Genomic DNA, 16510 nt, shown 5'->3' with positions numbered 1-16510 from the left:
GAAACTGCCTGGTGGAGAAGACGGTCACTGTCGTCAGTGCACCGTCTCTCTACCGCAGCGTCCACCATCTCGTCTGGGAAGAGAGAGGAGGAACTCCGAACCGGTCCATTGCGTAGCCCGAGTGCCGCCTCACGCCCAGCCCCCCTGGATACTCGTGTCAGGACAGCGTCCCTACGACGAAGTACCAGGCTGGCCCACAGGTTAGCCGTCTGGTGGGCTAGGTAGGAGATGGCCCTACCTCCAGACTGGCAGAGCCTCCTGAGCGCCGGGTCTTCCTCAAGGGCGGAGCCCCCGAAGTTGGCCGCGACTTTCGACACTGTGCCTCTTGCTGCTATGGTTCTCGGACAGGAGCTGCTGCAGAGACACACCCGGTGTTAGCCAAACTAACCCCGGGTTAACCTGTTTGGGCGGCATCGGGGCCTCTGATGGCACATAAAAACGCCGCTGTCGGTGCAGAGGAGGAGGAAGCAGCTTCGACAACCGGCCCGACCTGAGCGAGTCCTCCCGTCCAGAGACAAGAGATTCCACCTGATCGAGCACTGAGTCGGCAAGCTGGGTTCGTGGCAGACCCACCGTCGGTCTGGGTTCCCTCTTCGGGCCCCAGAACGACTCGAGCCGGGACGTGGGCTCAGAAGGTGGGAGCGGCGATCCCTCCCCGAGGTCGTTGTGCTGATGAATCAGCGCAATAACCTCGGCATAGTTCCTCTGGATCTCGGGGGTACAGCGTCTCAAGGAGTAGGACCATCCAGTCCCACCAACAAGGCCGACTCCCAGGATCCTCCTCCTGTCACTTACGCGTAAGTCCTGGTCGATCCTAGGACCGAACCAGACGTGTACTGCATCGTGACGGGATCACGAGGAGCGCGCCCCTCATGATCGCTCCTGGGTGTCTCGCCCCTCCCAGTGTAACCCGAGGAGGTTGAAGGCACTGGAGAGGAAGACCTGACGCTCCCTCCACGCTCACCGGCAGGACCGGTGGGCTTGGAGGGCTACAGGCGATCCCCAACCCGCGGTGGGGATCGAGCTGCAGGCCTGGTCGCGCCGCTCGCCTGGGGCGACTGGACTGAGCACAGCGGCGCCGGTCCTGTGCATCAGACGAGCTGCTGCCGCTCTCCCTACCCGACCGGTCCCTGTGGGAGCGTTGGTCAGGGGAGCGGCAAGGCTCGCCGTCGCGGCTGGACCGGTGCGTAGGCTCGCGGCGCGTCGAGCCGCTGGCGCCAGCCGAGGCTGGTGCTATCGGCCAGGGGGACCTCTTCCCTGCCTCAGCCCGTGGCCGGTCAGCGACCGTCACGTCCACCCTGGGTACCGGCAGGTCGCTACGAGAGCGGCCGCTGGCCTGGCGAGAGTCACCTGAGTGGCTCTCACCAGCCTTCTGCTCCGTGCCGCGGTCCTGGCGGCGAGCGAACTCTGGCGCCAAAACTTTGGCTGCACGGTCTCCAGGGGGAGAGCGTACACTCAGGATCTCTCGCGAACGAGAGGCCGAGCCGGATCCTGGCTTAGCGGCAGTGCCGCTAACACCAGGTGAGGAAGAACCAGTCGAAACCGGTGCTCCTCTGGTCCCCGCCTTCCTCTTCCTTGCGGAAGGGGAGGTGGGCCCTGCTCCCGAAGGAGCAGGAGGACCAGCAGAAGGACCCCCCATCCCACCGAGGTGAGACGGGCCCTTAGAAGTTCCCGAAGGAGACTTCTTGGGAGGGGGGAGAGGCAAACCTTCTTCTTCTTCAGCTTGTGGGCCTTAGAAGTCGAAGGGGAAGAGGCGGCAGCAGACGACGAAGAAGACGACGAAGACGAAGACAAAGACGACACCTTCCTCCTCTTCTTCCTCTTCTTTGTCAGCTCGCGCAGGACAGTCGTCAGGTCCTCAATCCAGGCTGGAGTCGGGGCTATTGCCGAAGCAACACGGCCCGAATGCACCTGTCCGGAAGGACCTGGGACTGGGGAAGACACACCGTGTGGGCAGGACCAGCATGGACAGGGGCAGGAACAGCAGGAACAACAGGAGTGGCAGGAGCGACAAGAACAGCAACCATCTCAGTAGCGGCAGGAACATTGGCAGCGGCAGACACAGCAGGGGCAGCCAAGCCATCAGCAGGGACCAGATCATCGGCAGGTACGGCAGGTACGGCCGGTGCAGCCATCATCCTATCAGTAGTATCGGCAGCCAGCGGGAACCTGGGTACTGGCGGCCGGTCCAGGGGCGAGCTCTTGGGACAGCGGAAGTCTGGGGCAGGCAACACGAAGAACCCAGGTGGTGGCGGCATAGCCCCCCTCGGTACGGCGGCGACCGGCCCTTGTACAGCGGCAGATGGCGTCACCGACACAGGATGGGGAGTGTAGACCAGGTGAGGGGGAGCAGCATAAGCGGGCGTGGAGATCATGGTGGTAGTAGTGGTGACCGCTCCATGGGTCACCGCCCCAGACCCCGCCAGACGCTGCAGCAGCCCCTGGATGCTAGGCACGCCCTGCAGCCCCAGCGCAGCCCACACCTGTCCAAGGTCGTCACCCACGGAAGTCTTACCTGCGGGAGCAAGAGTCGGGTTAGATAGAGGGGTTCCCTCACGCATGGGGGGAGAAGTGCCCCACCCCGAACGCACAGAAGACCCCGAATAAAGCTGAACATCCGGGTAACGGGCGCCCTCCTACACACTCGACGGATCGAGAGAGGAGAAGGACTCTGAAACCTCCCCCGAAGGAGAAGGAGCCAAACGCGGGAGCTGAGCGGGTGGAAGGAAAGAAGAAGTGTCCGTAACCAGGGGAGTCGCAGAACTTCCCGACGACTCCCTGGCAGGCCTTCTCTTGCTCCTCCCCTCATACAGCCCCCACTGCGCCTCGGACCAATGCATACATACATCACAAGTATTAGACCGAGAGCAATCACGCCCTCGGCATCGTGAACATAATTCATGTGGGTCAACCTCCACAAATGAGCGAAATGCACCACATCGGCACCCATCCACTCCAGGACAGACTCTACGTGAGGTGGTAGGGCGCGGCGATTTCTCATCACTTTGATCCATAAAAATGAATGCAAGAACAAATGAAAAAGAGATACAGTACTTACAATCACTTTTTCACACTATCAAACAAACCAGATTTAGGTACACAAACAATCCAAAGCGAACGACGATCAGCGGGCAGAGAGCGTGACGAACACGTCCTCATCCAGCACGGCCGAAAGCAAAAGTGATTCCTCGCCTCCCAGTCGCGCGGTGCGCGCACTGGCGGACAAGTAGTTAACTACTTAACCCCTCGTTCAAAGCTTACGACCGTTACAGCTGCCGCTAAAGTAATCTTCCTAGTGTAAAGGACCGATGGTTTGTATAACGTGTCGGAACAAACGTAAAATCAATCTACATAAACCAAGGTATGAAGAAAATATGATATTGTTATGATACAATAAAGTTTCATACATACTTACCTGGCAGATATATACTTAGCTATAGACTCCGTCGTCCCCAACAGAAATTCGAATTTTGCGGCACACGCTACAGGTAGGTAGGTCAGGTGATCTACCATCCCGCAGCTGGGTGGCAGGAATAGGAACCATTACCTTCTAGAACCAGATTTTCTCTTCCACCTGTCTCCTGCGGGGAGGCTGGGTGGGCCATAATTGTATATATCTGCCAAGTAAGTATGTATGAAACTTTATTGTATCATAACAATATCATTTTCATACATTCAACTTACCTGTCAGATATATACTTAGCTGATTAGCACCCATTGGTGATGGGTAAGAGACAGCTATTTACTGATTAGACAGGTAAACAACATACGTTGTAGATAATAAATAAATAAAACCTTGGTTCCTATGTGTTTAGACGAAGGGTCGACTTCCTAGCTATTGCTAGTAGTCTGCTTCGTCTCAAGAGCCTCAGCGAGGATGTGACCTATGGCTAAGAGTTCTTGTATCTGTCAATGGGGTCTTATCCACTTACTCGACAGAATCTAATGGTCATTTGTCAATGGGGTCTTATCCACTTACATGACAATACACCTATGCCTAGTGGCATAATTAAGGAGCACAACACCTATCCCGATCACCTGATCCTAACACAAGGGTTTGTGCTTAGTTTGAAAAGAGCTATCCCCAAACTCCTTTCAAACAAACCAAAGAAAAAACACTATGTTAACATAAAAATTAACTCACTTAGTTAAGGATCAGTGTCGGCTCCCTATCCCAGCAACGTATCCGTAGACACGTAAAACCAAGAGAGAAGGATCTCTCGTAGGTCAACTTGACCTCCTTCGTGCAAAGGGAAGTCAACACAGAGTTGCATCTCCCGTAAGTTACAGCTAATATGTCCTTCACAACATATTGTTATGGAACGAACAAGAATTCATAAAAGCTCGCACTTCAAGCGCTTTTAATTCTCAGCTGTTTGAAGGAATCATCAAGTTATTCATGAAGTGCTTTAGCGATCACACTTGTTTCAAAGAAGACCTGGGCTTCCTTTGAAATAGATCTCTTCTGGATGAAGCCTAGACCCTGGCTTGCGCCTGGCTGGGGCCTCGCGCCTGGCTGGCTCCTCCCCACTTGCCGGAGTTTCGAGCTTGGTAGAGTCTCGAGGATGTCTGGCGATGTCCACATTGGACACTCTTATCTGTCCGATTTGTTCGCCTCTAGCACATATGTGCCAGGTTGTAGGCCTGCTCTTTCTCCTCATCAGACAATGACAGTGTTCTTGGGACTGTTTGCCTCTGGCGTTTTTTACACCTGTTTTGGCATATGGCACCTGGTTGGTGCTACATTGTCCAAAAGTCCTGAACATCCACAATAGTTTATCAGGAGACTGGAGAAGAGTGGAAGAAGTTCTTCCACTTTGAGCTTTGGCCTCTCCGGCAAGGGGAGGTGATTGTAGTCAGCTACATCCAGTAGACGATAGGATATCTAACCGTACGAGAGATAAGAGTCTTCCTCCGAGGAGGGTCCTTCTTGAATACTTCCGTTGCTCACGAGATCTCTTCTTACATGTTGAAGGGGTTTCTCATTGCAGAATCTTCCCTATCCTTGCCCGAAGGAAGGGAAGAAGCCTGGAAGTCGAAGGAGACTCCAAGCTGAAATTGGGAGTACTCCTGATTTCTAGCTCTTTATTGTATCCCTCTGAACACCTTCTGGGAAGCATTTCGAGCCGTCATCGCATTCCAAAGACTCTGTAGGCAAACGTTTGAACCATTCTACTGTAGATGAAAACGTAAGTACCCTGCCTGGACAACGAAACCTCTATCTGAAAACATTGAATCAGGAATAGGGGGTTTTAGTTCTTTTGCCAGACATACTATGCTGGCAAGAACCCATTGCCTAGTCTCCATAGAATCTGATGCTAGATTCCAATGCTAAAAAAATTCACTTGTCTTCTTGGTCGTTTAGGACCAAGAGAAACAAAGAATTCCCTCATAAAAATTTCTCAAAGAAGTTTGATGAGGAGCAGTTCCATCTTGTCGGAACATGGAATCTGTGGCCACAAAAAAGATCCCATTAGAAGTACATGATATCCTACTCTTGTCATATTGGGGTATCGTATAAGATCCCGAAGATCTTAATCCTCTGCTATCTCCAATTCCCTTTGTAGAGACAGAGTACTATAGCCTTTTACTGCGTTCTTTGATAGCAGATATATACAAAGGTGATTCTTCCCTCTGAAAGGGAAGAAAAAACTGCTATGTGGTTCACAGAGGTATCGGAAGAGGACAGTTTCCTCATTCCCTCTAGCACGATCTGCAGCAATTCTATATCTTGTTCATGACTATTGTCATTTACCTTGAAAAATCCTCTCATTCATGTCCACTTCTGGTCAGTCTGCACGCAGACAGACTCAGAGTGGAGAGGTTGTTAAGGTCTATTTATAATAGATGCTGATAGAATATTCAGACTGTCTTGGAAAAGACTTCCAAAACATGCTGTGAGAAGAACGTGACCTCTGTGAATCCAACCTCTCTAAGGCCAAAATGAGGCATAAAGTATTATCCTCTCTTTCTTTGATGCCCTTTGTCTTAAATTCTGTAAAGAATTTATATTTAGGGGAAAAAAGACTAAAGTTTATTCCCCTTTCTATAAAATAAAGGCGGCGTATATTGCTACCTCTCTTGGTTCGAGGAAAAGGAAGCAGTCTATAGGAAGCCTGTTCGTCTTCTACCTTGCTAAGAGATCTATGAAGAAGACTTTCTGCAGGTTCTCACAACTCTTTCCAATAAATGTTAGACATACGTTAACAGTTATTATCGTCGATCGAGAAGGTTCTCACGGACATGCAAAATCTTGCATCGAACCTCTTAAGGATTGTTACGTTCCCTGTCTGTTTTCCAAATAGGTTCTCTTTGTTAACGCGAACAGGAGCGAAAAAAGAGATTCTCGATGCTCTTTGCGATATGAGTGAGTCGTGGAATTGGCCTAAGTGATTAAATGGGTAACGAAATCAGGAACGAATCTTGCCGTTACCGAGCCTGCTGTCTGAGAGGCTACTGGACTCTTAGGTTAATAACTCGCTAAAACAAGAAAATATCTTGGAGGGTGCTCTTGGCTCATTGCGCCAGGCTGGCGCTTCTGGCGCTTTCTTCTAATTCTCTTTATGTTATGTGCCAGAACATCTGTGCCTTTATGGTACCCGACATCCTTTCACATGTTAATTCCGTTCTTAGTAGGAAAAAACTCTTATATACGTAGTATAGTCCATTCAGGGAAACAATTTCTGCCACGAAGAGAATGTTTCCCATTTCACTCATCCATCTTCTCTTGAGCAATATCCGATTCTAAAAAGGTTGTGTGCGTTTCTCGAAAGACTTGACCATACCGTAGTCTTACAGTGAATTCTCTACTACATCCATCTTCTCACTAAGCATGTATTCTAATAAGCCACGCTTTCGTAAGCATGAGAGCATTATATAATATAATGTTCTGCTGCGTTAGAATCCTTTAATAATGTTACCTACGGTAAACAGCATTGAAAGGTTATAATATCTTTCTTATTGAAAGCTTCTTAGCAAAAGGCAGACAATATTTTATTTATGTTAGCTTAACTATCCCCTCCATTCGAGACTAAGTCCATGATTGTAGGGGGAATATACGGTTAACCATTCGATCCCGTTGGAGAGAGAGATGTGGCCGACTGCTCATGACCGAGAACTGTATGGTACTGTATTGGCTTATAATGACAGCCCGGCCGTCTCGTTCGCTGCCTGGCTGCATTCATCCTGAGTTGCCAGTTACTTCATTCAATGAAGGAATATAATAAAATTATTCTCGAGCCTAAGGAAGCTCTCAATAATGCAAATTTAAGCCAAACAACCTTTGTTAAATACCGAAGCTGAGTAGGTATTGTCGTAACAAACCTTTTAAGCGAAGTCCTTACTAGGAAAATCCTGTAAGGATATAGATAATTCCGTAGCGAACCACAAAGGCAACTATGGTATGCGTATATGACTTGTCATTCAGTAGTCGTATACACCAAGTCTTCTTACTACATTCTTTCCTCTCTGATGCAGAGAGAGAATGGAAATCTTACTCTCTTCGTTCTTTTCGTCAATAAACCCGAATTAGTATTAGTCGAAAGAGATCGCAAATGACAACCGAGGATCGAAGAGAATCTCTCAAGCTTTTATTCTCTTGGAGATAAGGCCATTTTTTACGCCACTATTATCTGGAAGAGCCTCTAATCATGAATGAAAGCTCGTACAAATCTTGTTCAATTTCCAAACGATTGCCACTCTTTCTGTAAATGGTTGGTTGCATTATTTTTAGAAGGAGGATGATTTTAATATCCTCTTACTAGTAATGAACTAATTCTCTCGATAAAAAAGGTCGCTAAGGTCTTATAAACTGAGAGACCTGCCCCCTTATTGGCTTCCAATTCTCATCTATCTTCCATTTCCTGTCCATCAAGTTGGGAGAAGAATGAGCAACCGGAGGAGAGCGCCTCTATTCGTAAGGTGAAGGGCTTTTAGCAGTACCGACTCTAACCTGACAAGGGCTACGGCCGCCTGTGCGACATCTTGAGTCCCCGCCAGGAGAAGGCCGATTTTGCTCTTGCCTTTATTGCATTAAGACTGTCCTGACAAGGGCGACGGCTGCCTGTGCGACAACTCCCGTCCCTATCAGGAGAAGGCCTCGAATGTCTTGCACCTTTCGCAGAATCAGGCATATCCTGACAAGGGCTACGGCCGCCTGTGCGACATCTAGAGACCCTGTCAGATGAAAACTGATCCTGCAAAAATTCCCAAAGAGGAGCCTCTCGGTCCGCCTCTAACTCCATTTCCGATGAAGATCCTGGTTCATAGCGCCTGGAGCCTGGCTCCTGGCGCTTCAGGCGCTTTGCGCCTCGTTTCAGGCGCTTCAGACACTTTTCACCTCATTTCAGGCCCTTCAGGCGCTTTGCGCCTTGTTTCAGGCTCTTTAGGCGCTTTGCACCTCGTTTCAGGCCCTTCAGGCGCTTTGCGCCTCGTTTCAGGCGCCCCTTGCCCGTAAACGTTCAATGGAAGGATCCTTCTGATTGCAACTCTACTAGCCGTCTACTTTCTCTTTGAAGGAGCCTTGCGCCAAAAACAAAATTTTTTTTTTTTGGAACGCGGCTCGCGTTTGGCTGTAGGAACGCGGCTCGCACTAGTCTGTTGGAACGCGGCTCGCTGCTGGCTGTTGAAACGTGGCTCGCGCTTGCTTGCTGGAACGCGGCTTCCTGGCTGGCTCTTCGCTTGTAGTCCAGTTGGCGCTCAGTGTTCTCTTAGTTTTCAGAGAACGCGCTAGATCCTCCAAACATGTACATTCTTCGTCTTTTCGGATGTAAGATGAAGAAACGGAAGAAGAGACGCACTTTTTTAAAAGGATGCCTTTCCAATGGCTATCCTTGGCAGTCTGGGACGTTCTTCAGATCCTGCCGAGGGGACGCCTGATCGGTGGGGATTCTCCATAACCTCCGTAAGGCTTTCGACTTTCCTTCTCCTCTGGGCCAGGGAGCTTGGAAGCGGTCTAGACCTGGGAGAGAAACAGAGCCGATCAGAACGCACCCTCCACTGCACTGTGAACACTAAATTCACTTCTTACCTTATAAGAGCTCGCATTTTGAGCTACATCCATTTATCTTCAAATTTTTGAATTTGTAGATTCTGTGGAGTAAGAAGGTGATGAGGATGTAAAAACTACTATTACTGTTAATACTCTAACTGCTCGTTAGCACGAGAGCTATTAAAGCTTCTAAAGGAAGCGTAAAAAGTTATATGCTTTTCTGACTTCCTAAAGTAGGAAGTTAGAGTTTTATATTTCCCCAATCGATTCTAATACTTATTACACTTATCAATGAATAAATATTAATATTTCCCTTTCTTGAAAACTATGAGTGTCTACCGAGAATTTCGGTAGTTACATAATATAAAATCTTCGAAAATTTTTCGAAGCCAAATTCATTAAAATGTTAATATAAGCGTATGCCGAGCCAAAGACCCAGTACTTCCCTGTAAAAGACAGCCCAGAAGATCGATGGCGATGAAACACGAAAATCAAGTCAGGAGGAACTGCAAACATATGTTTACATTCCAAGCGACAGTGAAAATCTGGTTCTAGAAGGTAATGGTTCCTATTCCTGCCGCCCAGCGGCGGGATGGTAGATCACCTGACCTACCTACCTGTAGCGTGTGCCGCGAAATTCGAATTTCTGTTGGGGACGACGGAGTCTATAGCTAAGTATATATCTGACAGGTAAGTTGAATGTATGAAAACTGAAAGTTTAGCTTAGACTGACTGTTTTGTCCTGGCCTGGTAGGGGACAAAACAGCCAGGTTAAATAATATTTTCCATTTTGATTTGAAATTAAATTACTCACCTGCTGTACCATGGATTCCACCAAGCCGTATGATAGAATAAGTTCCATTTTCAATAACAAAACTTCCATAAACCGTGGTATATACATTACCGGCAGCAACTATAATGAACTGTTAAATATACAAAAAAATTCACTTGACAAAGGGCCCATCAACATTAACTTTGAATCTACTTCTTCGATGGATAATTTCAATTTGCTTCATATATTCAACAGGAATGTTAGGAAATCTCATCTGGGAAAAATTATTAATTTTGTCACTGTAACACAAAAAGTTCAACATCAGTACTCTATAACACCAATTCACAATCGATCAATTTTCTAATATTTTACAAATTCAAAATACACAAGCAGTTCAGAAAAAATATGCTACACTTACCCTGAGGGTAAAAGGACGGTACGAGGTAAGTACCTGCAGCGTCTCTACTCCTGAAATAAATGGGATTTGATATTAGTGAATTAAAGTGTACGTACCAGGGTAATATGTATGTATAATTCAATGTATAAACTCAAGTAACACTGCAGCTTTTTAACATAAAAATTTTTTACTTTAGTGCATCATAGTATTTCTAGCCCGAGTATATTTTACATTCACTGTCTGGGTTCGACCTGTGTCTGCCAGTGAAAATTTCCTGTAACTTTGCAACAGGGCTTTTGTGAGGACCCGGAACCACTGTTCTTCAGTGTAGGTTGACATGACCAACTCCGCCACAGTGACTGAGTTGATCAAACTTCCTAATCTGGTTCTTGCCTCGAATTCCTCTTTGACCAAGTGGTCCAGAATCCTAGGTAGCTTTTCTGCAAACAGGGTGGGGGCGCAATCTGGGTCGAGTTTACCAGCCGTAAACGTAGCCGGAGCATCACCCCAGAACTCCACATCTGCGGGGAAGAGTAGAGAGGTAGCCTCTATCTCCTTTAGAGCTGGTAAGGGTTTATCCTCCGCCACAGCTTGCATGGTTAGTTCTGCCACTTTGGTTGTACAGGGTGACGTAACTCCTTCTGGGGTCACACACAAACATAGTGAAGCTACCTTTATGGGGCGTCAGTTTGGTGTTAACGCATCCCCATTCAGAAAGGGTGCGAACCCATACAGCTTGAGCTTGGTCCCTAGAGAAGATCACTGTCTCCTTCGGGACCTTCTATACTCTGACTAGCGCATGTAGCCTGACGAATCCGGGGAATGGGAATTGGAGACCCTCCGTGAAGAACTCTAAGTCCTCAACCGGACGGGTTCCGCACCATTCGATCGTCAACTTCCCATCTGAGAATGGGGCATGTAATGCTTGCCGCCACGGGTTATTATTCTCAAATGGCAGCAGCTTAGACGCATCCGGAACTGTCATGGTCACAGCTGTGGTTCCGGATTGGAGGAATCCGGTCATCATTTCCTCCAGGGGTCTGATCCTCTCGGTCAGGGACATTATTGTCTGGCCGGAGGTATCTGTACCTGAGGCGAATCGTATAGACTCAAGCCTCTCGTCAACTACTTCCCTAACCTCTGGCATTAGAAGGTTAGCAAATGCCTCCTGATTAAATCCGGACTCCGTCGTCTTAGATTTGGAGGACTTGGCTCTCGACCCCTTAGGAGGGGGAGAAGCTTTAACAGCAGGCGACTTAGTAGCAGAGGTCGACGGCTTTGGGGCCGAAGACGACTTACTCGCCGCTGCCGGAGCCGGTTTAGATCACTCTGAAAGGGATCTCGGTTTTACTGTTTTAATCTTGGGGATGACCGAAACCGATCTTTCCCAAGCCGGGGTGGACTTAGAGAAGCATCGGAAGGAAGAGGAAGAAGAAGGAGTAGGACTTGAAGAGACTACCTGCCTCACTTACCTCCCCACCTACCTCCTCCTTCCTGAGAGCCACCATTGTCCCATGCTGGAGGGCCAAGGTAGCTTTCTCATCAGAAATAATTGCCACCATGCCGTAGCAGACGGTACACGCGTCGGGATGCCAGACCATGTAGCCCTCAAGTTGCACGGCGCAGTTGGAATGCGACCGACAGACTACATGGCCACAGGGCTTGCACCCTTCAGAATAAATAAAAGAAAACTCTGGATGTTTTCGCCTGCTCCGGATTCCGTCCTCCGGAAGGTAAAGGTCAGCCCAGTGTATGGGGTCTGGGACATGCAGGACCGGAGAGGAGGAAGGACCTAATCTCTAGTACGGTCGGCTGAATCAGAAGGCTACGAATTATCGTAGTCGAATACCTGAATCATCCACCGTCCCCACCAGAGTGGGGAATGACACGAGAGAACGGAAACTGAGCTGCGGCAACTTAGTACAATAACTCCGGTGGCGGGTGTGAGGGTGAGTCACACTCCGTCGGAACCTTAAAGGTCCGGAGATATATACAGAGTTTTTGTATATATATATATAAATATATATGTCTAATTATTTGGTAATGAGGAGTAGTCCCCAAAGCTTAGCCTACTTGAAGTCTCATCTCTCATTGTCATAATTAATGGGGGCAGAAACGGGCTGAAACGAGCGGATCAGGAAAGGTAATTCCCATACCTGAACCTGAACGTATCTAGGGGGGGGAGCGTAACTCCCAGCCCGAATCCATAGAAGGCGGAGGACAGCGGGGAGAAGAGACCACTGAGCGGCGGAGCAGTATAAAGGGATTTTGACGAAGGAAAAATCTACTTCTGGGGGAAGACCTGTGTCGCCCGGTGAAAAGTTCCTATAGCTGACTTTTTTAAGTATAAATAGATTCTAAATATACCACAGAAAAAAGCTAGCATGGTATGCTGAGATTACTACCCTCGCGCGAGCACCCAAAGGGTGTCGGGTATAAAGTACAAGGTAAGTGGAAGCCACTATTCACAGGTCTTCTGCCAATTAAGAGGATTCCTTTCCAAAATCCCTCCCATGGAGAGAGCCGTCGCAAAGGCCACTCCCTCCCTCTTGCTCCTGCTACTACTACCCGACTCGAGCGCCATCTTCATTCCTGTTTTAGAAGAGGTACTAATCCCACGCTGTTTTTCTTTGCTCTGGTGTTTAGTGATTTAATTTGAGATGGCATCTTCTGATCTTCCCCCTTCTTGAAGTTGAGTACCCCAATTTGTGTTTTCGTAACTTATGCAGTTGCGGGGCTTCCCAAATTAGCCTTCGGCCCAGTAGAAAGGTATTGCAGGGCCGTTGGCGTGCCCGCCATTTCATGAGTATCAGCATCAGAACGCGTGGAATTTTGGTACACATATATTTCGTTTATATTAATATATATCAAAAGATTTTATACGTTAAACGTACCTATTTTATGTATTCGTGCTGTTCTTATTAGAATTATTGGTTTGTAGAGATGCCGAACGTGCTCATGACATACCCTGGGGTAAGTTTGGGGTTAGACAAAGGTTGTTTATAAATATAATTAGAAACCCCCCCTCCCAAACTCAAGAGCGCGTTCGTACCTATCTCGACATAATATTAGTATATCCCATGTAATCGATAGGGTATTAGTAGTCTATCGTATTGTTACGAGACGGGAGAGTTAGAGTTTTTTCTCCCTCTCCTAACGTGATTTTGCATGAATTATTGTTTCTTACGAACCAAATACGTAGATGTAAATATGACAGTAGAATTAATATCACTGAAGAGGTGGAAGAGTTGCCACCCCCCCCCTCCCCCAATAGCCAAGCCTAAGCGTAGGGTAGGCTAAGTGTCCCTAACCTGTACCCTTTATGCCTCTCCCCCTGATAGCGGTACGGCGCTTCAGGGGAGGATATCAAGAAAAAGAGCCTCCCCCTCTCTATTCATATTATTGGACCTATCCTCTTGGCCGATCTGAATAGAAAAAATTCGAGTTTAGTAGGTTTGGTTGAGGACTACTGTCTGCGTAGTGATGTCCTAGAGAAGATTTGGCCTAACTGTCCGGATCGGTAGCGATCTCAGACAGTCAAGCTAGATCCATATCGGGTTTTCTCCTTAACCATAATACTCCTTACAACTCTTCCATGCTACCTCATTATCAATTATACATATTAATTTTATTGTTATTACTCAATGCTGTATCGCTGTACCATAAACGGTCTGATTAGTGTTAGTCTTGGCCTAGCCTCCTTCGGTATAACCTTTAGTAGTTGGCTATATCCTCCCGATCGAGAGCCACCCCAACCGGTTGCTGTACCAACCACGACGGGCCACAGGCCCAGTCGCACTGCCACCCCGCATTAGTAGCCCACACAACCGCTAATAGGTGGCCATCTCTGATCGCTAGGTGGCCCGGCAATCACGACCGACCACCCCACATACCACCCCCCCTTCCCGCCCCCACTTCCGGGCTCTGTTCAGCTGAACCCTCATAACTCGCGGCGCTAGTACTCTTAGTGAGGAACGGCCGCTTGAGTTTTCATTTAAGTGGGAAGGAGGGGGGTGGGTGTGGGGGGGAAAAAGGGGTGGGATATGGGCTTTAGATGTAATCCCTTATGTCTCCGAGCGTCTAGTCCCTTGGCACCACGCCGGCTGACGGACATCGCTTCGGGTTGTACATATATAGCTCCGCTGCTCTATGGTCTCTTTCTCTGGTCTGCCCCTAGCCACGGACCCGGGATAGGAGTCTTACTCCCCTCTCCCCCTCGACAGAAGTAAGCAGGCTCAGATACGGAATTACCTTTCCCTGATCCGCCACCTCGCTACGTTCTGCAGGCAGTGCTTGGAACAAGGAGAAACGAGACTTGGAGTGAGCTAAGCTTTGGGGACTGTACAGCGGACATCTCCGGACCCTTACGGGTACAGACGGACAGTGACTCACCCTCACATCCACTACCGGAGTGTTGCATTAAACTTGCCATGGCTCAGTTCCCAATCTTGGGAGATCATGTATGTGTCTACGTTAACACGTAGCCTCTGATCCGGCCAACCATATAGGGACGAGGTCCTCCTCTTCCCAGGTCCAGCAGATATCAGATCCCAAGTACCAAACATACATTGAACCCCAGGAAAGGGAGTGGGAGCAGGCAGTAATATCTAAAGATATTCTTTTATTTATTCAGTGAATGAAAATTATTAGTGAGTAAGACTTGAACCATTATTTAGTTTAAGTTGCATGCCTTCGCCGGAGTTAGCTCCAGCCTTCCTTGAGGCTGATACTCATTAATAATTCAAATTACAGAAGGTACGCTGCCAGTCGACAGGGTGCTCCGCCTCCATCGGACAGACTTACGGGCATGAGGTGTGCAATTCTCATGCCAACTGCTCGGTGCCAATCGACGGAGAACCGGGGCATGCTCCCTACATGGTCTGGCACCCGGAGGCGTGCACAGTCTGCTATGACATGGTGTCTCTTCTCGTAGATGAACAGGTAAATATCTTTGCTACATTTTCATTATGAAAATTGTGATAAACTGTGTGAAAAATTTTTTACAAAATGGTATCCTATGTCTGGAAGGTTAATTTCGTTTTCCTCTGACAGACTGCCGAGGAAGTCCGCCAGACCGCCAGGACGGATCTGAGGCGCTGGGTCTCCAGCTACGGGAGGAACGCGCCAGCAGGGCAACCCTACATCCTTGATGCTAGCCTGGACTCCCTTCTGTTTAAGGGATCACCGTCGACGTCAGTTCCAGCTCATCTGGCTGCACCCATAATAGAGGCCACCCGGGCGGAGACGGCACCCCTTCCGGAGGACCAGGAGGACTTGATGGCAGACGAGGTGGCAGCCATCAACATCCATACAGAGCCCATGGCCATTGGAGACGAGGTAGGTGGGGAGATAAGTGAGGCGGGTTTGTCACCTTAGTCCTACTCTTTCTTCTTCCTCTTCTTTCCGGAGCTTCGCTAAGTCCACCCCTACTCGGGATGTTTCACAGTCGGCCCGTCCCAAGGTTAAAACTGTAAGACCGAAATCCCTGCCAAAGGGATCAAAGCCAACTCCGTCAGCGGCGACTGAGTCGTCTCCGGCCCCATGGCTGTCTACTTCTTTTGCTAAGTCGCCTGCTGCAAAGGATTCTCTCCTCCCCAAGGGGTTGAGATCTAAGTCCGCTAAATCCAAGGCGACGGAGTTGGGCGTTGACCATGAGCTTCTCGCTAACCTTCTATTGTCGAAGGTTAGGGAGGCAGTAAATGAAAGGTTTGAGTCGTTACGACTAGCCTCCGGATCTGACATCTCCGGCCAAGAGGATCAGACCGTTGAGGAACATGATGACCGGAATTCTCCACTCCGGATCTCCGGCGCTGGCTATGTTGGTGCCGGATGCGTCTAAGCTTCCGCCCTTCCACAAGAACAATCCATGGCAGTTTGCTATGCATGCCCCATATTCAGATGGGAAGCTGACAATTGAAGGGTGCGGGACCTGTCCGTTGGAGGACTTCGAGCTCTTCCCGAAGGATCTCCAGTTTCCTTTCCCCGGATTTGTCAGATTAGCAGAGCACACTCTAGTCTGAGTTGACAAGGTCCCAAAGGAGACAGTGATCTTCCCGAGGGACCAAGCCCAAGCTGTTTGGGCGCGCACCCTCACAGACTGGGACTGAGTTAACAACCAGTTGACACCTCACAAGGGTACATTTACCATGTTTGTGACCACAGACCAGGTTCCGTTGCCCTGCACTGATAAGGTAGCGGAACTAACTCTGCAGGCTATAGCAGAGGACAAACCCCTCCCGGTACTGAAAGAGACAGAGGCTACCTCTCTTTTTCCCGTTAGTAGGGAGTTTTGGCATGAAGCTCCGGCCACGTTTACAGCAGTTAAACTGGACCCAGATTGTGCCTCTACCTT

General features: G+C 48.9%; 1 protein-coding gene across 5 annotated transcripts in view; it reads right to left on the bottom strand.

The window, feature by feature from the left end:
• Positions 1 to 16510, bottom strand: part of LOC135198771 (sushi, von Willebrand factor type A, EGF and pentraxin domain-containing protein 1-like) — an 810178-nt gene that overhangs the window by 710740 nt on the left and 82928 nt on the right. For all 5 annotated transcript variants that reach the window (XM_064226685.1, XM_064226687.1, XM_064226686.1 and 2 more), the window contains 2 exons: positions 10180 to 10229; positions 9804 to 9912 (listed from right to left, as the gene is read on the bottom strand). In XM_064226685.1, coding sequence (XP_064082755.1) covers positions 9804 to 9912; positions 10180 to 10229 — 159 coding nt within the window. The remainder of the gene's footprint in view (positions 1 to 9803; positions 9913 to 10179; positions 10230 to 16510) is intronic.

This window comes from Macrobrachium nipponense, chromosome 22, assembly GCF_015104395.2.
Source record: "Macrobrachium nipponense isolate FS-2020 chromosome 22, ASM1510439v2, whole genome shotgun sequence".
Taxonomy (NCBI): domain Eukaryota; kingdom Metazoa; phylum Arthropoda; class Malacostraca; order Decapoda; family Palaemonidae; genus Macrobrachium; species Macrobrachium nipponense.
The sequence above is the reverse complement of the archived record's forward strand: the minus strand, read 5'-3'. Positions and strand labels throughout refer to the sequence as shown.